We start from the raw sequence: 25,504 nt of genomic DNA on the forward strand, positions 1-25,504 counted from the left end.
CGCCACGATGTCTGCTGGGCGTGTGGCTCCCGAGAACCCGCGTGCACCGGTCTGGCCGCCGCCGCCATGTACCCCGCGGGTACCCCGGCCGGCCCGGTCCCGTCGCGCAGCGCCGCCCGCCGGGCCTCCGCGGCCGCCCTGGCCCCCGTCCCCGCTGCACGGCCACCTGCCCCCCGCGCCGGGCCGCGCGCCCCGCGTGGCCGCTGAAAGATGAGCCTTTCCGCAAGGCCTACTCCATCAAGGACAAGCTGCAGGCCCATTCGAGCGCGTCAAGGGCGGCGAGCGCCAGGCCAGTGTGTGCCGCCGACTTCTGCGTGCCCCGGTGGGACGCTGCGCGGGCTGGCTCAAGGACGAGCCGCAAGCTTTGCCGCTGGTTCCTGGAGCAGTTGGGGCGGGCGAGGTGGGCACTCAGCGCAAGAAGATGCGGCTGGCCAACCGAGGAGGAGACCTGATCGCGCCTCTCCGTTTGTAAAAAATACCCGCCTGGTTCCTGGCACTGTCGCTCCTCTTGCTCATCGGGTGCCGCTGGTCTGGGCCGCTCATCCAGGCCGCAGGCCGAGGCCTATCGCGCGCCAGATCTTTACGGGCCCGAGTGCACCTTCAAGGCCAGCCACGGGCTGTGCGCGCTGCAGAAAGCGCCACGGCCATCTCCAGCCAGCGCTTCTACGGCCGAGCCGGGCCCTCGCCCCGGGGCCCCGCGCCCGGCCCGCCAGTCAAGGAGGAGCCCGCCGCTGCCCTCCGGCGCCGGCCCCCTGCCCGACCGCGCCCCGGCCCCGCCGCCCCCCGCCGAGGGCGGCTACGGTGACGAGCAGATCTACAACGCCAACGTCACAGGCCTCTACTGGAAGCTGCTTCCGGAGCAGGCTGCGCCCCCGGGCGCAGGGGACCCTGGAGCAGGGGGCTGCGGCCGGCGATGGCGGGGCGACCGCGTAACGGTGCTGCTGGCCGCCAACCTGACCGGCAGCCACAAGCTGAAGCCGCTGGTCATCGGGCGGCTGCCGGACCCGCCCAGCCTGCGCCACCACAACCAGGACAAGTTCCCGGCCTCCTACCGCTACAGCCCCGACGCCTGGCTCAGCCGTCCGCTGCTGCGGGGCTGGTTCTTTGAGGAATTTGTCCCGGGCGTCAAACGCTACCTGCGCCGAAGCTGCCTGCAGCAGAAGGCCGTGCTGCTAGTGGCCCACCCGCCCTGCCCAAGCCCAGCTGCCAGTATGCCCGCCCTGGAGGACAGCGAGGATGCCCCCGTGCGGTGCAGGCCGGAGCCCCTCGGCTCCCCGGAGGAGCTGCAGACACCGGATGGCGCTGTGCGGGTGCTGTTCCTGTCCAAAGGCAGCAGCCGGGCACACATTCCCGCACCGCTGGAGCAGGGCGTGGTGGCCGCCTTCAAGCAGCTGTACAAGCGCGAGCTGCTACGGTTGGCTGTGTCCTGCGCCAGCGGCTCCCCGCTGGACTTCATGCGCAGCTTCATGCTCAAGGACATGCTCTACCTGGCCGGCCTCTCCTGGGACCTGGTGCAGGCGGGCAGTATTGAGCGCTGCTGGCTGCTGGGCCTGAGGGCCGCCTTCGAGCCCCGGCGGGGCGAGGACAGTGCTGGGCAGCCGGCCCAGGCCGAGGAAGCTGCCGAGCACAGCGGGGTGCTCAGCGACCTCACTCACCTGGCAGCTCTGGCCTACAAGTGCCTGGCTCCGGAGGAGGTTGCAGAGTGGCTGCATCTGGACGATGATGGGGGTCCGCCCGAGGGCTGCCGGGAGGAGGTGGGCCCAGCCCTGCCCCCTGCAGCCCCTCTGGCCCCAGCCAGCCTGCCTTCTGCCATTGGGGGAGGAGAGGAGGAGGAGGAGGCCACCGAGTATGGAGGGGCCTCAGTGCCCACTGCCGGGGAGGCCGTGCGCGGGCTAGAGACAGCTCTGCGGTGGCTGGAGAGCCAGGACCCCAGAGAGGTGGGGCCACTGAGGCTGGTGCAGCTGCGCTCACTCATCAGCATGGCCCGGAGGCTGGGGGGCATCGGGCATACCCCAGCAGGCCCCTATGACGGTGTGTGACCAGGCCAGCCCAGTGACCTTTCTCCTGCTGCACTTGGAGGGGACACACACAGTCTCCCATCTCCCCTCCCCTGGGGTGGCCCACCCCATGGGTACAGGGGGTTCCACGAATCCAAGTCCAGCCTGACTTGGAGGAGCTCTGTTGGTGAGAGGTTGCCCTGCCTCACTGGCACCCCAGTCTCCTGGGGGCCCAGCTGGAAGAGGCCCGGCCCATTCTCCTCTCAGGGCAGGCACATATGTGGGGCATACAAGGCACAGCACCTGTGGGAACAGGTGACTGTGTTCCCACTCTGGCCCCTGTGGGGCTGGGCCTCCACCCCTGCACCAGTCGAATGCACTGGATGAGGGCCGACACTCCGGTCTGCTGTCGAGCCCTGGTGCTATGTGGCCCCAGAGCCACAGCGCAGTCATCTCAGTGGCAAAGCACACCACTTGGTTCTATTTTTTTTTAAACACATTAAATCTGTTTTTAAAGATACTCTTCAGAGGGGCCGTGAGAACGGGGGCCAGGTGGGCTGGTCTCGGGCCGCCCTGTGGTTGCTATGGAGGTCAGAGGCCCAAAGTACTGGAGCATCACTGTGGAGTAGGGAGGGATAGAGCCCCGTATTCGGGGTTTCCATAGGTTCCGGGTGCAACAGGGAGATGTAGAGTTCGGTTTCCTTGGATTTCTAGTTTTTCCTAAGAAAACTCTGGTCTGAACAGATCTCTTACTCCATGGGATTGGCAGCTGCCTGGATTTGCGCCCTGGTGACTTGTCCAATGGCAGGAGGGTTTCCCTGCTTCCTCATCAGCCACAGACCATTTTTTCCAGTCCCAGGGCCCAGAGCCACTTGACATACCTGGAAGCAGGCCCTGGCACTGACAGCCCCCAGGTCAATATGCAGTACCACCGTCTGTGGGCTCTTCTCCCCACCCTCAGACTTTTCTGCCTCTCCCCAGACTGCCAAGGATGTGGCTGACAAGCTGCTCCTGGGAGGCCTAGTTGGAAAGGAGTAAAGGGTCCCAGGGCCTGTCCAACCCTGGTTCTGTTCTGCTCCGGCCAGGTCTAGACCTAGAGTCCTGGTTGGACTGGGGCCGGGGATGCCCATGCCTCCCCAGGTAGGGTGGGAAATGCCTTTGCAGAGATGCTGCCTGAGCTGGTGTGAGGGGCAGGGAGCTGGCCTGCTTGCCTCCAGGTGTTGGCCCCTCATCCCCACCTGCCTCCAGTGCCCTCCTAGCAGTGGGAACCTTGAAAACCCGGAGTTGTGGAGTGCAGGGCAGCCTGGAGGTTTGCACAGGGAAGGGAAGGGCTGTGCACCAGCTTGGCAGTGGGGCAACTGCAAGGAATGTCCCCCAAAAGTGACTTCTATACAGGTCCAAGAACAAGCAGTTCCTTGGAACTGTCCCCAAGTCAAGCAATACATACATATATATGTATGTATCTCTGTCTCAAAATCTGAGCTCAGCGAGGGTGTGGAAGTTTTGGGAAGAAGAAACAGACTCCCTGAGCAGACCTCAGGGCAGCAGCTCCAGGCATGCCTGCTGAGCCCATGAGGCCACCCCCACCTACAGGAATAGCCTCTGGCCTGAACTGCTGGGGATGGGCTGCAGAAAGCCTGAGCCATTTGGGCCAGCACCTTCCAGGGGCCCAGGCACCCAAGGCGGGGACACCACCTCTGCTCTGCCAGGCCTGCCTCCAAGGCTCTGAGGAGGAGCTGACTTCACTGGCCACGGTGCCAGTGAGGGCTGCACACCTGGGCCTTGTCCGCAGCTTGGGCAGCTCCTGGCGCTGCCCTTCAGCCCAGCTCCTCATTGCCGCTGCCTCTTTGGCGAGGCTTTCATCTCCAGCCTTTCTTCCCATCTCAGCCCTTTTGTTGGCCTGGGTCCCAGGACGCTGGCATCGGTACTGGCAGGCCCGCTCCTCTCATCGGGGTGGCTCTGGCCTGTCCCCCAGTACCTGGACGGTCACTTTCTATAAATAAGGCAGCACTAATTTTTGCTGTAAGAAAAAAGAGGCCGGGCACAGTGGCTCACGCCTGTAATCCCAGCACTTTGGGAGGCTGAGGCGGGTAGATCCCCTGAGGTCGGGAGTTCAAGACTAGCCTGCCCAACGTGGTGAAAACCCCATCTCTGCTGAAAATACAAAAATTAGCTGGGCATGGTTGCAGGTGCCTGTAACCCCAGCTACTCGGGAGGCTGAGGCAGGAGAAATGCTTGAAGCCGGGAGGCAGAGGTTGCAGCGAGCCGAGATTACACCATTGCACTCCAGCCTGGGAGACAACAAGATTCCGTCTCAAAAAAAAAAAAAAAAAAAAAAAAAAGCAGGTGCAAGCTGGTGGGGACACCAGAAGCCTACTAAGAGTGGATCTGCCTGCTGGCATTTACTAGGAGGGGAACACCCCCTAAACAGGGCTTAAAAAGCATCTCCTTAGCATGGGGTGTGCTAGTACAGGGTGCTATGCGGCAGAGGCTCAGCTGCTGGGCCCTGCTGCTGAGAAGGCTGCTCTGCCCATGCCTGGTCCCGTGGGCAGTGCCAGCCATGGATCCCTGCTATCCTGGGCTGGAACCTGGGGCCCTGTCCGAGCCCTGCCTGCAGCTCACTAACCCTCTCTGGGTTCTGCTCAGTGTCTGAAGTGATGGGAAGACCCCGGGGTTGGTGGCTGTAGTGGACCCCGGGGGTGGTGGAACCCTTTGGGAGGCCAAGTGTTCTTTCCCAAAGCTGCACGGGTGCCGCTGCCTGCGGGGTCCTGGCTGTGGGCAGACAGCAGGCTGGGGTGAGGCTGCATCTACTTCCTCTAACAGCCATGGCTGCCTGCGGGGCCTGGCCTCTCACTGGCAGATTCTGCACATTCCCTGCAGGCACAGGGGTAGGCAGGGGTGCCTGTGGCCTCGGAGGTGCAGCCAGCTGTCCTCAGCTCGGATGGTCCACAAGAGCCCCCAGCTCCTGTTCACTGCTCTTCCAGCTAGTGATCCCTGTGTCAGCGTCATCGTCATCGGAGCTCCTGGGCTTGGCACGGCTGGAGAAGGGAAGGTGCTGAGGAGGGCAAGATGAGCGCAGGTTTTGTTGAAACCACCCGACCTGCATTTTCAGGGGGATAAGGCCACTGCCTTGGCCCAGGGACCTGCAGGCGTGGGGGCCCCCTGGATGTCCGCTGAGCTGCGGATGAAACATCACAATGCGGTGGGAAAGGAAGGGGACACCCCAGACTAGGGGTGGTCCTGCAGGGATCCCAACCCTACCTACCTAGTTGAGATGCCCATGGGGAGCAACCCCAATGGCACGTCAGAGTCCCTGGGCTTGCAGGGTCATGCTCTGTTGAGGCCCTTCCTCTAACTGGCGAGCTTGTTTACAGCTGAGCTTGCCTGGTCAGATGGGCCCAGTGGCTTTATCTAATAAAGGCCGGACATGTCTGCTTTATGAGCATCTCTGTTTTGAAGTCGTATTTTTTAACTCTTGATCCAATGCTTGGATCAGGAATACCCCCTAGATTAATCGGGGCACAGGGCATAAAACTGCAACACTGATTAAAGATACCATAATCATATCCATCGTTTTCTATCTTAAAGAACCGTTTTTGCCTGGCAGTAAAAGGCACAGGGGAGGCCTGGCTGACCACGACGCTCCCTGCCGTGCCCTGAGAACCTAAGCCTGTGTCTTTGTCACAGGTTCTCACCAGCTGGGCCAGGAGTGGCTGGATTGGGCTCTCCACCTCCCGAACTGAGCTCACCTAGTACCTAGGGCTGTCAGAGGTCCCGGGGGAGACGGGTGTTGGCTCAAAATCAATGATTTCTCCTTGCAGATGGGCTCAGTGTGAACGCAGGTGGCCCTCAGAAGGGCGGTCCACGTTCCTTTAGGGGGCCACCTGCGCCAGACCCCAGGCTCCCAGACCTGCCCAGGCTTGGCACACAGTCCCTTGGGGTAACTGTGCAGGGGAGACAATTCCATGCCCAACAAAGCCCCCAGGTGATGTAGAGGCCTGCAGCAGGCATGGGGAGACCTCTGCCGTCCACAGTGCCTGGACCCTCACTACCTGACACCTGTCCTTGACCAAGGTTGTGGGCCTCAGCTTAGATGGGGCAGGCATTGGACCTTTTTTTTTTTTCCCTAAGACAGAGTCTTGCTGTCACCCAGGCTGGAGTGCAATGGGGCAATCTTGGCTCTCTGCAACGTCTGCATCCTGGGTTCAGGCAATTCTCCTGCCTCAGCCTCCCAAATAGCAAGGATCACAGGCACGCGCCACCATATCCGGTTAATTTTGTATTTTAGTAGAGATGGGGTTTCTCCATGTTGGTCAGGCTGGTCTTGAACTCCCAACCTCGTGATCCGCCCGCCTTGGCCTCCCAAAGTGCTGGGATTACAGACGTGAGCCACTGGGCCTGGCCCGGAACTTGGTTTTATTCACCTCTGGTGAAACATGAGCTCACTTGGTGCTCTCCAGCATCTTTATTCCCATCTCCTTAGGCTGACCCTGACAAGTGCCAGGGCCAGGCTTGGACCAAGTAGTCGACTGAGTCAGCCTGCCCCGGGAACCAGGTGGGGGAGGGAGCTTACGGATGGGCTAGGCTCGGGGGAGTAAGAGAGAGCAGGTGGAGGGCAGAAGTCTGTCGCCACAGAGGCAGCTGAGCATGAAGGATGGAGTGTGCTGCTGTCCTGAAGGTGCCCTTAGCCCTGTTTTGCACTGGGGGATTGATCTGCCCAGGCACACAGGGAGATGGCACAGCAGAACCCGCTGCCCAGCCTCGCTGAGGGCATGCTCCCCACCTCGCCTCCAGAGGCTGCTGGGTGGAAGCTGAGCTGCAGCAGTTGGGGCCAGCGTGGGACTGGAGGCGCAGGTGAATCTTGTGGGGCAGGGCATGGAGCTGAGACTGCCTGGCCTGGGCCCTCCCCACCCAAAGGCCCTAGAATCCTAGCCTTCAATCCTGGAGCTTTGCTTCTCCCCCAAGTCCTGGCTTTCCTGACCTGCTGTCTTTTAGGAACATGTGGAGGGGACAAGTCCTGCTGTCAGAGGCCAGTGTAGTGGTGCCAGAGCCACGGGGCATTCCAGGACCCCTGACCTAGGTGAGGGGCAGGAGGGCCCAGAGCCACCTGGCCACTTGTCAGGAGCTTAGGATCAGGAGGAAAGAGGGAGACTGTATCCCAACTAAAGCCAGGGGTCTGCATTTGTCCTGGCTGGCCAGGGCCACCCTCTCAGACCTCAAGCCGCCCCACCTACCACTGCCCGCCTGGTGCCACCCCAGCACTGCTGAAGACCTGGCCCAGCAGTTCCTCCTCTTTAGCAGAGGACGAGTACACCCACCACAGGCACCCGCTTCTCTGGGCTGCAGGGCAGGCTCCAGCTCCCTGTGGGGGCCCCACCCACAGCAGGCCAGGGCCCCTGGCTTTACTGCAGGGGAGAGGGTCTCTTGTGTACACCCCATATGGCTCGTGCCCCCTAGAGCTGAGATGAGGCAGCTGGCCTGGCTGTAGCTGCATGGAGCCACCTGGAAAGCCAAAGGCAAGCCCCGGTTCCAGACCAGGCACTGGGCCAGCCGTGCCTGTTACCATAAGTTCTGTTCATGGCCTCGACCAACAGCCCAACCATGTGGGCAACTGACCAAGATGCCATCTCTTGGGCCCCTCAGAACCTATGTTGCAGCGAGGAGGGCTCACTGCAGCAAGGGGCGGGGCAACCACCACGGTGCCTTCTGCTTACCAGGGAAAGAGGAGTGTCCCCACTAGTCAGGGCTCCCCTGCCTGCTGGAACCTCTCAAATCCTGCCCCCTGCATTTCCCTGTGCGGGGGGAGAAGGAGTGGTAGGAGACCCTCATGCAGGAGGGAGAGAGCCACAGTCCTCAGGGGAAGGGGCACAGGGAGAGGTGGGGGCACAAAGGCAGGCAAGGATGGCTAGAGCCCAGCCTACTTTCTGCTGAGCTCCCTGGCCCGGCAGGTGGCGGCCTCCACAGCGCTCATGGTGGCTGCTCGCAGCCCGCCCTTCTCCAGGGCATGGAGCCCATAGATGGTGGTGCCGCCCGGGGTGCACACATCTGAGCGCAGCTGGGCTGGGTGTTGGCCCTCGTGCAGCAGCATCTTGGCCGTCCCCTGAGGAGAGTGTTAGAGCCTGGTGACTGGGGGAGGTAGCCCGGTCCCCACTGTGCAGCCTGCCTTGTTGCATCCCCCAACTTTGTCCCCAGCTTCTAGAGCCTGCTGTTTCCCTGCCTGCTGGAAGTGGTACAGGCCTGGGCCTTCCCAATGTTCCCCAAAGGCCACCCTCACTCACCAGCAGGGTCTGGGCAGCGATGCGGTGGGCCAGGCTGCTGGGCATGCCCATCTTGACGGCGCCTTCGGCCAGGGCCTCAGAGAATGCACACACCTGTAGCAGCAGCATGGTGGTGGGGGGGATAGGTGTCAAAGCCTGGGGGCTCAGAACCTTCAGGAACAAGGCCCAGAGCACTAGCCATGGATAGCCAGAACTAAGGCCTGAGCCCAAGGGTCTGCAAAGGGGCTGGCCTCGAAGATCCCCAGGGCAGTGAAGTCCCAGGGATAAGCAGAGCTCCCAGTGGGCCTGGAGACCAACCATGCAGGCCTCAAGGTTGGACTCTGAGGGCAGAGGCTGTCAGAGGGACTTGGGTGGGCCCCTCTTTGCCAAGGGTGGGGTGGGGGATGCACGAGGCAATACTCACGAAGGCCACGCCACTGCCACTGAGGCCAGTGTGGATGTCGACGTAGGCTTCAGGCACCTCCTCACACCGCCCACAGGCCTCCAGCAGATGCTGCAGGAGCTTGGTCTCGCTGCTCCCCACGTGGCGGCCCCGCGCCATCACTATGGCCCCTTCCTGGACCACACAGGGCAGGTTGGGCAAGACCCGCAGCACCCGTGTGTTTGGCGGCAGCAGCTGGCCGAGGAGAGGTCAGAATCAGGGAGTCTGTAGGACTGGGCCCTGCTGGGAGGCCTCCAGCATCTGCCTCCCAGGTACAGCACCAGGAGGGAACCCTAAGCCCAGACACTTGACCCAGGTGGGCCACCCGGCCACCTCAGGCTCTCTGGGGGGCTACCTGCCACCCAAGCCCGGCCAGCAGAGCCTATGCTGGGATCAAGGCCTTAGCCCAAGGGACACTCACCTCCTCCAGGGTGCTCAGAGACACCCCAGCAGCCACGGACACCAAGATGTGTTCAGCAGTGACCACAGGAGCCACCTCTGCCAGGACAGCTGGCAGGATGTGGGGCTTGGTGGCAAAGATGACGAGCAGGCAGCTCTGCAGCACCTCCTGGTTGGAGTGGGTGATCTGGCAACCCAGAGCCTGTGCCAGGGACACCAGGACCAGGCCTCAGGGGCTGTGTGAGCGGCACACCCTCTCCACCACAGCCCTTCCTGCTGGAGGCCACACATGCCCATGGGTCCCACTGTCTCTCCCATTGCAAGTGTCTAGAACACCCCAACTTCTCCAATGCCCAAGACTCACCCAGACTAACCCTGCTCCTCACAGGCCATCCTGATGTCAGCGCCTCCCCAAGCCCTGAGCCCTCCATCCGCAGGAAATGTCTGTGACCACCACCCCAGCATGCACACACACACATGCACATGCATGCACTCACGAGCATGCACTCACATATACACACGTGCAGACACATGTACTCACGAGCACACATACACACGTGCACATGCATGCACTCATGAGCACACATGTACACACACGCATGCACTCACGAGCACACACGTGTACACACACCCACGAGCATGCACTCGTGTACACGCACGCACTCATACACATGTGCGTGCACACACACGAGCACATACGTGCACACGAATGCACTCATGACCACATAGGTGCACATGCATGTACTCATGAGCATGCACTCACACACATGTACACACACGCGGTGACATACACACACTACACGTGCAAACGCACATGAGCATGCACTCACATATACACACGTGCACATGCATGCACTCACACGCATACACACACACACAAACACTTTGTTTTGGCCCTCCACAACCTTACTTTCCTCCTGGCCTCTCATCTCCCTTTCCCCAGCCCAGACCAGCCAGTCTCCAAACTTCAGCTAAATAAACCACCCATCTCTGGCTTTAATAAATGTCTTGGCCAGGCGCGGTGGCTCAAGCCTGTAATCCCAGCACTTTGGGAGGCCAAGACGGGCGGATCACGAGGTCAGGAGATCGAGACCATCCTGGCTAACACGGTGAAACCCCGTCTCTACTAAAAAATACAAAAAAAAAAAAAAACTAGCCGGGCGAGGTGGCGGGCGCCTGTAGTCCCAGCTACTCGGAGGCAGGAGAATGGCGTAAACCTGGGAGGCGGAGCTTGCAGTGAGCTGAGATCCGGCCACTGCACTCCAGCCCGGGCGACAAAGCGAGACTCCGTCTCAAAAAAAAAAAAAAAAATGTCTTAGTGGGACAGGAGTCAAGAGCTATCCTGGGCTCTGGAGGGTATGAAGAACCTGGGCTCTATGCTCACTTGAAAGTGACATAAGTTCCTGTCTGTTGGTGCACTGGCCACTATGTGCTGAGCTTCCACTTTTCCTGGAAAGAAAGGAAAAGGAAGAGGGGTTGGTGAGGGGGTGGGATAGGACGGCAGTGAGAGGAGAGGGAGGAGCTCACCTGGCCTCTCAGGCTCAGCCACGCAGGGCCCATTATGGGGCCCCTCCTGGCCTCAGGAACCCAAAGCGGGATGCACCATTCACTGGGCCCAGGCAATCATATCCATTGATTCTACTTGGCAGTCAATGCCCCTGACTGCTGCTGGGTGTGGAGGCCAGGAGCTGGCCTCGTTGGTGAGGACACAGATCCCTGGGGCCTCTGTCTCCAGGGAAGGGAAGGCTGCCTGGAGCAGAAGAGGAACACCAGGCCTTGGGGGAGTGTGGTGGGTACAAAGGCAGCTGATTGGCCACAGAGGGCCCAATGGGGGCCCAGGTTCCTCGGGAGGGAGAGTCTGCGCTGGGATGTCCAAGAAGAGACTAAATGCCTACTTGGTAGAAATCATCTGCTTCTGTGGGGTACAGGGGTGGAGAGATTGGGTTAGATTTTGGTAAGGTCGAACAGGAAGACAGAAGTGTATACTACAACCTAAACCCACAGCAACTAATCATGACAGTGCCAGCCATACACACCAGTACTAGGCTCAACATTAGACATATTGTCTCATTTAACCAGTACAGCTCTGGGAGGCATGTGGTACTGCCGGGTTTCACAGGTAAAACTCACAGTAAGCTATTTCCTGATGGATCTTGATTCTTCTGGACCCTGAAGTATGGCTGAAGGCAGAGAGCCAAGAGTCACCCAGCTCTCCCTACCCACAATCTGCAGAGAGGCTTCTAAATGCCTGGAGAAGTATACGGTCAGCATAAATATACCGGCTATAAAGCAGTGTTTCTCAACAGGGGATGACTTTACCTGTCTCCTCCCCCCACCCAGGGGACATTCGGCAGTGTCTGGAGGCATTTTTTGGCTGTCACAACATGGGGGTGCTACTGGCACAGGATGGATGGTCTGGCCCAGGTGTCCCTAGAGCTAAGGTGTCTGGGAGAGAAGCCCTGCTGCTCGGAGAGGGGCTGGCGCGCAAAGAGAACATCAAAGGCTGGAAGAGGTGAGCCTAGCCAAGGCCACGCGGCCAGGAAGCCGGTCACGGAAGCGGCACCTAGCCACGTGTAACTCAAATCTTCCCGCAGCCACGTCAAAAAAGTAAGAGGAAACAGGGGTGCCTCCGGCTGCACCCAGCGGAGCTGAGACCCGAGTGGCTGGGCTCGCGCCTCCGGCCCCACTCTCGCGGCAGGACACCTCCCACAGGGCTACTCCCACGCCAGGCCGCAGGCCCAGCCCCGCGCCGCCCCACCTGCTCTGATGAGGCCCTGCGCGATGGCCCCCGCCATGCGGCCCGCGCCCACGAAGCCCACACGCCGCGTAGCCGGCCCCGCAGCCGCCATCTTGTCGCCCCGTTCCAGCCGGCTTTTTGTCCGCACTCTACTGGTTCGCAAGGCGCGGGAACCCCGCCTCTCGCTGCTTATTGGCCCGAAGAGGCTAGGCCTCTCTGTCCATTGGCTGAGGGAAACTGGGGGCGGGGCCGGCGGAGCGCCGAGGGGTCCCGGTCGGGCGTGCGAGGACCGTCGCTTGGTTTTCCGGAGGGGAGGGGTCGCGAAGCGGGTTGCGGGGCTGGTCCGGAGCGTGCGGTCACTGAGGTCCAGCCGACGACGGACGGTGGAGCCGCGGGGAAGCACGAGGGGTGGAGGCCCAGGTCACGGAGAGCTGGCCGGGTCCAGGGCTCTGAGATCGACGGGAAGGGGAGGGGACAGTCGGGAAGGGGGGGCGTCATTTTTAATGACACAGGGAAAATAAGGCTTGAAGATCTGAGTGCGATTTTGTTTTCATCATCCAGTCTAAGGCTGCATGTTACAGATGTTATTTTCTTCTGAAGCCTTTGACATTTTCTAAGCTCTTCAGTAATGAAATCCTCTCATTGATTCAACATTTACTGTGCAGCTGCAGCCTCTGGGCCCTGCTCTGGGCCTGGGCAAGGCCACCCCACAGCAGCAGATGGGACAGGCTGGACCCCATCCTGCAGCCCTGCTTGTTGGCTGTGTAGACGGACTACAGTCAGCACACACGAAGGACGGCCAGAGTGTCAAGGCTCTGAAGCAAATGACGTAGAGAGGGATAGAAAGCCACCAGGAGGCTGCTTCGGCCACCGTGGCCAAGAAATGTGGGTGGTGGACACTTTGCACCAGCACACAGAGTCAGCAGCTGTCTCTCCTGCTACCTTGGATCCTGCCAGCCCCTTCCCACACAGACTCCCTGGATTTTCTCCCAGGCCCCCTGGGCCAGTGATGGCTTGGGACCCAGGCTATGGGGAGGTGAAAGGGGCCAGAGGCATCCAGTGCCATGCCATCATACGTAAGGACAAAGCTCATCATAAACAAGTATACTGAGTCGAGGTGAAGGAGGGGTGCTGGCTGAGTGCCCAGGGCCACAGTGAGTAAAAGAAGGCCCAGTCCTGTTCTGTTCAGCTTCTCCGTCCCATGCCGGGCCGGGCTTCTGAACATCCGTTGGGAGCCCTCAGCTGACCTGGACACCCAGCCACCCATGGCTTGTGTCCAGGGCACCTCTGCTCTTGGCTGGGCTTCTTCCCACTGTTCCTCACCTGGCGGATCCAAGTGGCCACACAGGCACCACCCTCTCCAGGAGGCCTTTCCTGAACCCCCACATGGGCAGAGCCTTTATCCACAAAGGGCTGGTGCCAGGGGATACACTGTGAACGAGGCCAACCCACCTCCTGGAGCTCCAGGTCCTGGGATGTTGGCATGAGGGGTAGGGGTTGAGGCGGGACTCCCAGAAGTTTGCAGACAAACAATCCCAGCAGGGCAGGGTGGATGCTCAGAGAGGGGCTGAGATGGTGCTGTCAGGGAAGGTGTTTGGAGGCTGGGCCACCTCAGCTGAGGCCTAAAAGGTGGGGAGGCCTTGACCCAAGAGGAGGCCAGTCTCAGGGGAGGCCTAGAGGACACCTTGGCTTGCCTGACACAAAGGGGCAGTGACAGATAAGGTGAGTGGTTGGCTGGGTGCAGGACACAGGTCTGGACTCAGTGCCGGGACAGGGAGGACACACCAGTGCTGCCCAAATTAACAAAGGAAGAAGTGAAGCAGCAAGCACTACCTGCAGCCAGAAGGCATCCTGTGCGTGAAGACAGCACAGGGCGCCCAGGAGAGGGACCCTGAGAAGAGGCGGGCCCAGGGCTGGGCCAGGAGCCAGGGAGGGTGTCTGGGTCCTGGGCATGGGGGACCAGAGGGTTCTAGCCTAGAGGCTCCCTCCGTACAAGGTGCTGAGAAAGGGGGTGACGGGCAAGCTGGGGCCTGGAGCCCAGTGCTCCTGGTCCATACCCCAGCACCACCCTGCCTGGGTGAGGCACTGTCCTGGGAACCATTCTGGACTTTGCTGTCTCCGCTCTGGGGCGGGGGGGGGGGGGGGGAGAAATGACACCCCACCTCTGGTGACTGGAGCTGACCTGTCCAGCAGGCAGCTGTCCCTCTCCATGGGACGAGGCCAGGTGGGGACCCACACCCAAGCCTGAGAGCCACAGAGATGAGGGGCCAGGCCAGGGGAAGCCTGAGCCACCGAATCATCAGCCTGCCCTCAGATCCACCCGTGGGCCCAGCTTGGCTGGCTCACTAGATGTTTCTGGCACACTAGACCAGTTTCCCCAGAGCTCTCAGGCTGAGGCAGGGAGGCCCTAGTGAGCTCAAGTTACTCAGGCCTGCAGGTAGCCACATGTGGAGGGGCTAGGACTGACCCTGCCCTGTACATCCTTGTCCACGCCAGTCTCATTGCTGCCTGCCCACATGCGTGCCTTTCCATCTCCAGCTTCTGCAGCCTTTCCACCCCAGGGGGTCACCAGCTCTCAGGGGCTGAACAGCAAGCCAGGGGGACGGTGGGTACCAGGGCTGGCCAGGCTCGGGGGCAGTACCTGGGTGTGGGGCATGGCTCAGCACAGAGCTGCCAAGCCCAGGCCTGTGAAAATGCAGTTTATTAGCTCCCAGGGAGTGAGACACAGGATCAGAGCGGACATGCGCAAGGCCGGGGGCCAGTGTGGGGAGCAAAGCACCGGGCCTGCCCGGGCCCTGGTTTCCCTGAGGACTGATGTGAATGGGGGCCCCACTGAATAAATGCTTGGGGCTGCAGAGCAGACGGAATGTGGGCCCAGGTGGTGCCCTCAGCTCCTGGCAGGGTTGATGGGTGGTGGCTCTGCCAGCCGATGGTCTGCCAGTACCTGCTCCTGCCTTCCAGCCTCATTTCCGGGCCTGCTCGTAGTTGTCAGTGAACCAAGCACAGGTCTCTTTCACCGCTGCAGAGGTGGGCAGGTGAGGGCCATGGGCAGGGAGGGCCAGGGCCACATGGGAGGAAGTGGGGGGAGTCCCAGGGACAGGGAAGTCACCCCTCTGAGCTTTGGTGTCCCACCTCCAGGGCAGTATAGGCTCTGAGGGGGGCGCCTCACCTCTGCCCTGGTAGGGAGCATGAAGGAGAGGCTGGGGCAGGCCAGCAGATGTGGGGGCCACCAAGTGGAGGGCTGTGGGGTCGGGGCTCACCCTGCTTGAAAGGTGTGAACCGGAAGTCGGGCAGGTAGGTCCTCAGCTTGCTGTTACTGGCTGTCTTCTTAAACTGCCCGTCCGACTTGGTTGTATCAAACTGCATGCTTTGTCAAGGCCACAGCGAGAGGAGCACCTCCACTCCCAGCCCCCGCAGCTTGCCCTTGAACCTCTGCCATTCCCAGGGAGCCACAGCAGAGCTCCTCCGCCTGCCAGGGTGGGCATCCTCCCTCCACAGTGTCCCACCCACGCTGGCCCTATGCCGGGAGGCCATGGAGCCTGCCAAGGGGCCCCCGTCCAACCCCCAGCACCGGAGCCAGAGGATACGGTGACCTCCCCATGGAAGTCCATGGCCTCCACCACCGCCTCGGCTGCTTCCTTGATGGAGACCTCATCTTCCTCGCCCACTGTGGGGAGCCACCGGGTCAGGCCTCCCCTTGCTGCCCCCCAACTGCTCATGAATATTCCTGCTCCCACCCCTCAGCCAGTCTCCCAGGACAGCCTTGGATCCTGTCCCACCATGGAGGAAGCGGGCTGAGGGCTGAGGTGCCCACCTGAGAGGATGATGGGCTCCACTTCATTGTACTCCCGCAGGACCCAGATAAAGAGCTGGGCCAGGTCCTACAGGTCAGACAGGTAGGGTCAACAGACCATGGGTATAGCCACAGGTCCCCTCTCCCAAACACCCCTGCCGGGGAGTCCATACTGTTGTCCTTGTTCAGTGGGGGCTCAGCCTGGGGACCAGGGGTCCCTCCTTTCTCCCCCGGAGCTCAGAGCTACACCAGTGACTCCTGGAAACAGGAGGCTATGGGGCCTCACGAGAACCAGAGATGGTTCCTCTTGGAGCTCAGGCCAGACTCTCTCCTGGTCCGAGGCTCCCTCCTGCACTGCCTCCCCGACAGCCCAGCAGGGGCAAGTTCTCTGGGGAGAGCTATGCCTTCCTTTACACACCAGCGAGTATATGAACTGCCTCCGCGGCTTCCCGGTACCCCACACCGTCAGGGCCGAGCCGCTGCCTGCAGATTCGGGGAGGGAGCAGGTGTCAGAGGCACTGGGTCACCTCCTCTCGAGCTGAACCCGGGAACCCCGTCGGGTGGACGCACTCACTCTTGGCCAGGTGCACCTTGTGGATGAGGCCAGGCAGCACATGGCCATCCTCGATGTTGAAGTTGTCGTGGGGCCCAAAGACGTTGGTGGGGATGACAGCGGTGAAGGTGCAGCCGTACTGCTGGAAGTAGGCCCTGCGGAGGCACAGCGTCTCCTGACCTCGTCCTGGGCCCGCGATCCCACCCCAGGCTGCTGCTGGCCTCTTACTGAGGCTGGCACGAAGACCCGACCCAGCCGGCCCCACCCGCCCCTGGGGGCCCTCTCCCCCACTCCTGGCTGGGCCTCAGCAGGACGGGTGTGAGGACCTGTTCTGCACGTCGATCATCCTCTTGGCATACGAGTACCCAAAATTGCTGCTGTGGGGCGGCCCATTGTGGATCTGCGGGGGCGGGAGAGGCAGAGGCCACTACTTTCTGGCCCCGCCCACAGGCTCCCCAGCCCCGCCCACAGCCAGACCCCGCCCCTCACCATGGTCTCGTCTATCGGGTAGGTCGTCTTGTCAGGGAAGATACAGGTGGACAGGCAGGACACCACCTTGCAGGCGCCCACCTCGAAGGCCGAGTGCAGGACGTTGTCGTTGATGTGCACATTTTTCCTCTGCAGGGTGAGGTGGGGACCGATCAGGCTCCCCAGCTCAGATCCTAGCCCTTACTTGCTCCTCCAGATGCAGAAGTGGAGATATACCCTGGCCCTTCAGCCATGGTAGGACCCAAACCTGCCCATCCTAACCCTTTTGGGACAAGGTGAAGCCTCTGGGCTTACAGACACCACTGCTCTCCAGCCCCACCAAGGCTGGAGGAGGGGCTGGCTCTGCCTTCCAGTGTGAGGAGAAAACCACACCCCCAGCTCAGGGATGGACCCCACACAGGAGGCTGCTGAGGTCAGGGCAGGTAGTGGAGGCTGGGAAGGAGCCCAGTCTGGCCCTGGGCTGGGCTGGGGCTCCCACTACATGGGGAACGGGGCAGTCTACTTCACCACCCTGGAGGAGCTCCCACCTGGCTCTGCCTCCCAGGATTAATGAAGCCTGCCCTTGCCAGGTCCCCTCCGCAAGCCCCACTTCCTGTGTATGAACTAGACATGGCATGGCTGGAGCACTGGGACTGGTCTTGGGAGAAGGGAGAGGTGGTGGCCAGGTAGCCTGCTGGGAAGGCCGAGACACCGACAAGGAGAGCTCTGGGGTGACAGGGCTCTTGGGCAGAATCTGGTCTGAGCCTCTGCTGACCCTAGTGCCTCCTGCACTTAGCAAAGCCAGCTAAGGCAAGGCTGCTGCCTAGAGACCTGTGGGGTCAACCCTCCGGGACACAGCTAGCCATGGCAGGGCCCTTACACCATGCCCCCTTCCCCCAGGCACAGGCAGCAGATGCACAGAGCTCTGTTTACACCCCTGCACCCCAGAGTGTGCGGTGGGCCCAGCTCAGGGGAGCTGGGCCAGCACAGTCCTGGGAGCCAGAGGCTCCAGAGGCCCTGGGGACTCAGGGGGCAGGAACCAGCTCCAAGTCCCACGTGGCCTCTGGCTCCTTTCAGCTTCCCAATGCTGCAGGTCAGCTCCATGGCTTTTCCTTCTGGGCCAAGTGCCTCCAGGCCCACCTGCATTGCCCCTCTGTCCACAGTACCAAGTGTGAGTGACTAGGGGTCCCTCAGGGGCTGCCCCCACCAGGCTGTGCCAAGCCCTGATCCTCAGGGACTTCCTGGGGTGGGAATGTGGGCCTGTGAGAGTGGGAAGGCCGCCAGGAAGTTCCCAGAACCTGGGATCCTGGTTTCCAGTGCTTGCTGGGGCCACCCTCACTTACCCAGAAGTCCAAATTGTATTTGATATTCCGGAACAGGCCCCCCACCATTGCAGCAAGATGGATGACATGCGTGGGTCGGACCTTCTCAAACAGGGCGCGGGTCTGTGCTGCATCCCTGTGGGGAGCCAGGCTGTCAAGAGGCTCTGGAGGGAACCAGCACTCCAGGGTTGGGTGCTAAGTGCAGGGACTGGGTGGGACTATGGCAGGAGGAACAGTCAAAAGGGAGGGTGGCCCCAGGGCCTGGCTGGTGTGAGGGTGCAGGCTTCCAGGAAGAGATGGGAGGGTGTTGGTCCAGGAACACAGCCAAGCACACCCAGGCCAGGCCAGCCACCTGGCAGGAAGGACCCAGACACACAGCTACTGCTAGACTCAGGAACAGGCCCAGCCTGGAGCTCTTAGTTCTGGGGTCAGGGGTAGGATGGGGAGGAGGGCTGATCTCGGGATGGGCTCACTCACGTGAGATCGGCGTCTTTGGAGGAGACAAACACCCAGTCCTCTCCAGGAAGTCCAGCTCCATCTGCTACCACCTTCTGGATGGCTTTGCCTACCAGCCCAGAGCCCCCTGTCACTAGAATCCGCATGGACCCCTGGGGTTCACCCATGTCAGTTGCACCTGTAGTGTCAAATTGTGGGAGGCCGAGGCCATTATGCTCCCATCCTTTGGAACCTCACTCTTCTGTGGCAACTGGCACAGAGTGAGGCCCTCAGGGTGGGGACATAGTCCACTGGCAACCAGAAAGACCCAGCTGGACAGAGGCACCCCCTCGTCGCAGCCCTGTTCCCCAGGGAGCCCTCAGCCTACTCAGGGGTCCTCGGGGTCCTGAGCTACCACCCAGCCCAGAGCAGCTGGTCCCAACCCACGACCCCCCACTGGGCCGATAAAAGGTCCATTCTTCTCCCCTCTGGCTGATAAGAGGGAAGGCAGACAACCTTGGGACTGGGGCTCCTGGCGCAAGTCGTTAACACGGCTTGCAGCCAAAGCCCGCATGCTAGGGACAGGCACGAAGCGGCGCCTGTGTGCAGCCCACGCCCACTTGAGGCTGGCTGGTGGTCCTGGAGAGCCCTGGCCAGCCAGATTCCTCCAGGGCAGGACAGGCCTTGGGGCGCAGCCACCCTCAAGAATCCTATACTGGGAGCCGAAAACCTGCTCGGGCTCTGCGGCAGGGTCCCAGGACCAGCTCTTACGGGAGGGGGCCCTGCGCAGGCATCGCGTGGCTCCCAAGCACGCGAGGAGATCTCACCACAGCCGGACCCCCTACCACGGCCCCAGGCTGCCCCACGCCCCTCGATCCCAGACCCCACAGCGTTCCCTGACTCTCACGGAGCATCCAGGGCCCAGGGTGAGGCTGAGTCCGGTGCCACCTCACCTGCGTCCAGCCCCACCGCCGGCTCCCCAACAGCGGCTTCCGGCCGGGTGTCCTCCGAGTACGCGCGACGCCAGGTGGGGGGGCGGGGTCGGAGGGGGGGAGCTGGGGCGTGGCACTCTGGGAAATGGAGTCCCGGGGGCGCGCAGCGTCCCGGGCGCTGCTGGGACTTGGAGTCCGCGGCCGCAAAGCCGCTTGGGAAGCGCCGTCTCAGCCTTGTGGGCGCTGGGGCCAGGCGGGCTCACGCTGCGGCGTCTCCCTCGGTTCCCCTTCGAATTCCACCCCCGAATCCGCAGACCTCGCTCTGCAGCCGTCTGGATTCCGGCCGCGATGAGGAGCCCGGGTTGTCGTCCCAAACCCGTGCGCTGTCACCCGCGCCCACGGGGACGCCCAGGCTCGGGCAGCAAGCAGCAAACAACCCCAGAGTTACGGCGGGTCACGATGGGTGACAGTGGGTCACCGCAGTTTAAGGAGGATCACAGCGGATCACGATGGGTCACGGCGAGTCAAGGAGGGTCGTGGCGGCTCACAGTAGGTCCCACGGTCGCGCTGCCAGCCGCCAGCTGCTTCTGCCCTCGGCTCAGAGCCCAGTCCTGCTGTCTGGGGCGGGAGGGGGTGGCAGCCCGGCCCTGGCATCGGGAGGCCCCCGTCAACGTCTTCCATCGGAGTGCAAGCATTTAAAAGCAGTCACGGCCAAGCGCGGTGGCTCAGGCCTGTAATCCCAGCACTTTGGGAGGCCGAGGCGGGCGGATCATTTGAGGTCAGGAGTTCGAGACCAGCCTGGCCAACATGGTAAAACCCAGTATCTAATAAAAAAACAAAATTAGTCTGGGGTATTGGCGCGCCTGTAATCCCAGCTACTCGGGACTCTGAGGCAGGAGAATCGCTTGAACCCGGGCGGCGGAGGTTGCAGTGAGCCGAGATGGCGCCACCGCACTCCTGCCTGGGCGACAGAGCGAAACTCCATCTCAAATAAAAGCAGTCACTCAGGCTGACAAGGGTCAGGGAAATGTGGTCCGTCCTGCCACCTTAACATCTTGCTATGAAAGGACGTTTCATGATGCTAACGTTTAAAGACATCCCTAAAGTGATGGCTTTTATCTGACCGGAAGTCAGCAAAACATTAGAGATGACTGAAGTGAGTCGCTGCTGGGCATGTCCACCTGCTCTGGTGATGGGCAGGCAGCATTGCTTAGTGAAGACTTCATAATTTCTAAATTATTATATATTTCTTCCATAAAAATTGTTTTATTGTCTTCATTTCAGCAAAGTTACTAATTATGTTATTAAAAAGTCACATAATTTGTATTCTACTGACCGTAATGTCCAATTACACAATCTTTCTTAAGTCATTGTACTTTTTTTTTTTTTTTGAGATGGAGTCTTGCTCTGTTGCCCAAGCTGGAGTGCAGTGGCCTGATCTGGGCTCACTGCAAGCTCTGCCTCCTGGGTTCCCGCCATTCTCCTGTCTCAGCCTCCAGAGTAGCTGGGACTACAGGTACTGCCACCATTTCCGGCTAATTTTTTGTATTTTTTAAGAGACTGGGTTTCACCGTGTTAGCCAGGATGGTCTCGATCTCCTGACCTCGTGATCCGCCCGCCTCGGCCTCCCAAAGTGCTGGGATTACAGGTGTGAGCCACCACACCAGGCCTGTACTTCTTTTTTGTTTTCGGAGATGCAGTCTTGCTGTGTTGCCCAGGCTGGTCTCAAATTCCTGACCTGATCACTGGAATTCAAGCAGTCCTCCTGCCTTCACCTCCCAAAGCTCTGAGATTACAGGCATAAGCCACTGCACTCGGCTTGTACTTTTCTTTTAAAAATTGGTTCCGCCGGGAGTGATAGCTTACGCCTGTAATCCCAGCCCTTTGGAAGGCGGAGGTGGGCGGATCACCTTAGGTCGGGAGTTCGAGACCAGCCTGAGCAACATGGAGAAATAATGTCTCTACTAAAAATACAAAATTAGCTGGGTGTGGTGGTGCATGCCTGTAATCCCAGCTACTCGGGAGGCTAAGGCAGGAGAATCGCTTGAACCCTGGAGGTGGCGGCGGTTGCAGTGAGCTGAGATCCTGCCCCTGCACTCCAGCACTGGGTGACAGAGCAGACTCTGTCTCAAAAAAAAAAAAAAAAAGATTCATTTGGAGGCTTTTCTGTTGGAGTCCAGTAGAAACTGAAATTATCAAAGAAATCCATAATTCCTTTTTTTTTTTTTTTTATTTTTGCATGTTTCTCATGCCTCAGCCTCCCAAGTAAGGCTGGACTAACAGGTGCGTGCACACGCCTGGCTAATTTTTGTATTTTGAGTAGAGATGGGGTTTCACCATGTTAACCAGGATTGGTCTCGATCTCCTGATCCTCATGATCTGCCTGCCTCTGCATTCCCAGGAGTGCTGGGATTTACAGGCGTGAGCCACCATACCTGGCCTCCATAACTTCATTCCTTCTTCTTCCTTCCTCTTCCTTCCTTCCTTCCTCCTCCCTCCCTCCCTCCCTCCCTTCCTTCCCATCACCTCCTCCTCCTTCCTTCTTCCCCATACCTGGGCCTCCATAAATTCTTCCTTCTTCTTCTTCCTTCCTTCTTCCTTCCTTCCTTCCTTCCTCTCCCTCCTCCCTCCCTCCCTCCTTCCTTCCTTCTTTTTCTTTTTTGGAGTTGGAGTCTCACTCTGTTGCCCCAGTCTGAGAGTGCAGTGGAGTGATCTCAGCTCACTGGCAAGCTCCGCCTCCCGGTTCACGCCATTCTCCTTGCCTCAGCCTCCAGAGTAGCAGGACTACAGGCTCCCACCACCGAGCCCGGCTAATTTTTGTATTTTTTAGTAGGAGACGGGGTTTCACGTGGGTCTCAATCTCCTGGGACCTCGTGATCTGCCCGCCTCGGGCCTCCAAAGTGCTGGATTACAGGCTTGAGCACCGCGCCAGCCCCATAATTTCTTAGATCAGAATTAGTCACGGGTTGTTTTTTTTTTTTTTTTTTTTTTTTAGGATGGAGTCTTACTCTGTTGCCCAGACTGGAGGTGCAGTGGCTCCAGGCTTGGCTCACTGCACAACCTCCGCCTCCCAGGTTCAAGCGATTCTTGTGCCTCAGCTTCCCTGAGTTTAGCTGGAAATTACAGGCGCCCACATCATACCTGGCTAATCTTTTGTATTTTTATTAGAGACAGGGTTTCGCCTGTCGGCCAGGCTGGTTTTGAACTCCTGACCTCAGGTGATCCGCTTGCTTCAGGCTCGCCCAAAGTGTTGGGGATTACAAGGCGGTGAACCACTGCACCCGGCCATCTAGATTTTTTATATATAGTGGTTAATTTCACTTTTAATCACCACCTTTGTAGAGTGCTGCTTCAGCGTCTTAGGTCTGTTCAGGATCTCTGAAGCACAGAGGTGGTGGGCTGTAAACAACAGAAATTTATTTCTCACAGATCTGGGAGGTTGGGAAGTGCAGGAACCAGGTGCTGGATAGATTCCGTGTTTGGCGCCGGGCCACTTCACTGTTCACAGATGGCACCTGCGTCCTTCGCCTGGCTGGAAACGGCAGGACCTTTCTCTAGCTTCCTTTATGAGAGCAGTCATCCCATCCCTATCCTCACCTCCTCAACCATCACCTTTGGCGGTTAGGGATTTTCAGCAGATAACCAACATTCCCGGGCCATAGATAGTGCGTGTCTACAGCAACAGTCTTTTCTTTTTTTTTTTTTTTTTTTTTTTTTTTGAGACAGAGTCTACTCTGTCGCCCAGGCTGAGTGCAGTGGTTGTGATATCAGCTCACTGCAAGCTCTGCCTCCCGGGTTACAGCCATTCTCCTGCCTCAGCTCCTGAGTAGCTGGACTACAGGTGCCGCCACCTCGGCCCGGCTAAGGTTTTTTGGCTATTTCGTAGAGACGGGGTTTCACCGTGGTTGCCAGGATGGTCTCGATCTCCTGACCTCGTTGATCCGCCCGTCTCGGGCTCCCAAAGTGCTGGGATTACAGGCTTGGCCACCGCGCCCGGCCTTTTTTTTTTTTTTTTTTGAGACGGAGTCTCGCTCTGTCGCCCGGGCTGGAGTGCAGTGGCCGCGATCTCAGCTCACTGCAAGCTCCGCCTCCGGGTTTACGGCCACTTCTCCTGCCTCAGCCTTCCGAGTAGCTGATGACTACAGGCGGCCCACCATCTCGCCCGGGCTAGTTTTGTTATTTTTATTTTTCATTGTTTTCGTAGAGACGGGGTTTCACCGTGTTAGCCAGGATGGTCTCGATCTCCCCCCTGACCTCGTGATCCGCCTGTTCGGTCCTCCCAAAGTGCTGGGATTACAGACTTGGAGCCACCGCGCACCGGCCCGCAACAGTCTTTCTTATGGCTCCTTCAGATCTTCCAATGCTGGAGTATTACAAACAAAACAAAAGAGCAGGAAGATTGTTTGTTTGTTCACATCTCTCTTTAATTGGCCCTATACCTTAATCTCTAACAGCCAGAAAATCCTTTATCCTAAAATTACCTTAGAATTATTTATGTGAGAATTTTCTCCTTCATAGTCACAGGAACATTTTTGTGCCAATTTCCCATATTTTATTGGTATGCCACTCTTGTGTATTTCATGTGCAGCTTTTCAGTTTAGAAAATATTTTCTCTAAAATTAAAGAAATGTGTTTTAAAATTCTTTTGAAAGTAAACTTGTCAGTCTTTCTACTTGGGTTTTGTGGAGCTTTCTCTAACATTATTAATGACCTACAGTTCATATCAAATAGCTGTGGCAGTGAAAATTCAGAATTAATTTTGTTTCCCATGAAAGACAATTGGGTATTCATCTGGGCTTCCCACATCATTTCCCTTCTCCCTCCGAGCTTCTCAAATCCTGTTTACATTGTATCTGATTCCTTTAACAAGTCACTGTTCCTCTTCTGTGTCCGCACAGAAGGGTTCAAGGTCAAAATGCATCCAGATTTCTTCAAGATGCTCCATTGTTGGGCTCACTTAAGAAATCCTGGGCCGGGCGCAGTGGCTTATGACTACAATCCTGGCACCTTTGGGAGGCTGAGGCGGGAGGATCCCTTGAGCCCAGGAGTTTGAAGCTGTAGTGAGCTGTGATTGCACCACTGCACTCCAGCCTGGGGACGGAGTGAGAACTTGTCTCTTAAGACAAAGAAAAGATATTAATTGCATTTGTAATTTTGAAATGTTTTAAGGCAGTGGTCCACAACCTTTTTGGCACCAGGGTTTTGTGGAAGACGTTTTTTTCCATGTACCGGGGCAGGGGTGGTTTCAGGGTGAAACTATTCCACCTCAGATCCTCAGGCATTAGATTCTCATAAGGAGTGCACAACCTAGATCCCTTGTCTGCGCAGTTCACAGTAGGGTTGGTGCTCCAATGAGAATCTGATGCCACCAGTGATACCAGAGGAGGCAGAGTTCAAGCCCAAATGCTCACTCGCCTGGCCTCACCTCGTGCTATGTGGCCCGGTTCTTAACAGGCCATGAACCGGTACTGGCTCACAGCCTGGGGGTTGGGGATCCCTCTTCTAAGGAGTATCCTGGTCTCAGATGCGCAGTTGAATCTACACAATGTGCCAGGCCGGTAATTCATGCCTGTAATGACAGTGCTTTGTGAGGCTGAGGTGGAGGTATCACCCTTGAGGCCAGAAGTTTGAGACAAGCCTGGCCAACATAGTGAGACCCCGTCTCTACAAAAAATAAAAAATTAGCCAGAGGCCAGGCTGGGCGTGGTGGCTCATGCCTGTAATACCAGCGCTTTGGGAGGCTGAGGCGGGCAGATCACGAGGTCAGGAGATCAAGACCATCCTGGCTAACACAGTGAAACCCTGTCTCTACTAAAAACGCAAAAGTTAGCCAGGCGTGGTGGAGTACACCTGTAATCCCAGCTACTCAGGAGGCTGAGGCAGGAGAATCACTTGAACCCGGGAGGCGGAGGTTGCAGTGAGCCAAGATTGCACCATTGTAATCCAGCTTGGGCAACAAGAGCAAAACTCCATCTCAAAAAAATTAAAAAAAAATTAGCCAGAGGCTGGGCACGGTGGCTCACACTTGTAATCCCAGCATTTTGGGAGGCTGAGGCGTGCAGATCCCCTGAGGTCAGGAGTTCGAGACTATCCTGGCCAAAATGGTGAAACCCTGTCTCTACTAAAAATACAAAAAAAAAAAAAAAAAAAAAATTACCCAGGCATGGGG

The 25,504-nt window shown here is 59.0% G+C and overlaps 3 protein-coding genes across 5 annotated transcripts; 1 reads left to right on the forward strand and 2 right to left on the reverse strand.

The window, feature by feature from the left end:
* The first annotated feature begins 66 nt into the window (after window positions 1–66).
* Window positions 67–5,442, forward strand: TIGD5 (tigger transposable element derived 5). The gene is given in 9 exon segments (XM_017883437.1): window positions 67–216; window positions 219–257; window positions 260–361; window positions 363–392; window positions 395–550; window positions 552–622; window positions 624–645; window positions 647–730; window positions 732–5,442. Coding segments are annotated over 9 exon segments (1,962 nt in total). The 3' UTR covers window positions 2,040–5,442.
* An 821-nt stretch (window positions 5,443–6,263) lies between these two features.
* On the reverse strand, window positions 6,264–12,230 carry PYCR3 (pyrroline-5-carboxylate reductase 3). 3 transcript variants are annotated; one of them, XM_017883440.1, is made up of 6 exons: window positions 11,854–12,230; window positions 10,480–10,544; window positions 9,118–9,297; window positions 8,679–8,891; window positions 8,276–8,368; window positions 6,264–8,097 (listed from the first exon to the last, which is right to left on the reverse strand). In XM_017883440.1, the coding sequence occupies exons 1-6, from the start codon at window positions 11,942–11,944 to the stop codon at window positions 7,915–7,917; spliced, it is 825 nt and encodes a 274-aa protein (XP_017738929.1). In that variant the 5' UTR covers window positions 11,945–12,230; the 3' UTR covers window positions 6,264–7,914. The 3 variants fall into 3 exon arrangements, with proteins under 3 accessions (XP_017738929.1, XP_017738928.1, XP_017738930.1); XM_017883439.1 differs by lacking the exon at window positions 10,480–10,544 and adding an exon at window positions 10,623–11,010 and having other exon boundaries at window positions 6,440–8,097; window positions 11,854–11,945; XM_017883441.1 differs by lacking the exon at window positions 10,480–10,544 and having other exon boundaries at window positions 6,440–8,097; window positions 11,854–12,003.
* Window positions 12,231–14,515: 2,285 nt separating this feature from the next.
* On the reverse strand, window positions 14,516–19,444 carry GFUS (GDP-L-fucose synthase). The gene is made up of 11 exons (XM_017883438.1): window positions 19,357–19,444; window positions 18,446–18,602; window positions 17,990–18,104; window positions 16,668–16,796; window positions 16,505–16,578; window positions 16,200–16,333; window positions 16,044–16,108; window positions 15,647–15,713; window positions 15,420–15,499; window positions 15,093–15,192; window positions 14,516–14,851 (listed from the first exon to the last, which is right to left on the reverse strand). Exons 2-11 carry the CDS (start codon window positions 18,589–18,591, stop codon window positions 14,796–14,798), a joined length of 966 nt encoding a protein of 321 aa, XP_017738927.1. The 5' UTR covers window positions 18,592–18,602; window positions 19,357–19,444; the 3' UTR covers window positions 14,516–14,795.
* Between the last annotated feature and the right edge of the window lie 6,060 nt (window positions 19,445–25,504).

This window comes from Rhinopithecus bieti, unplaced genomic scaffold, assembly GCF_001698545.2.
Source record: "Rhinopithecus bieti isolate Rb0 unplaced genomic scaffold, ASM169854v2 scaffold_13617, whole genome shotgun sequence".
NCBI classification, from domain to species: domain Eukaryota; kingdom Metazoa; phylum Chordata; class Mammalia; order Primates; family Cercopithecidae; genus Rhinopithecus; species Rhinopithecus bieti.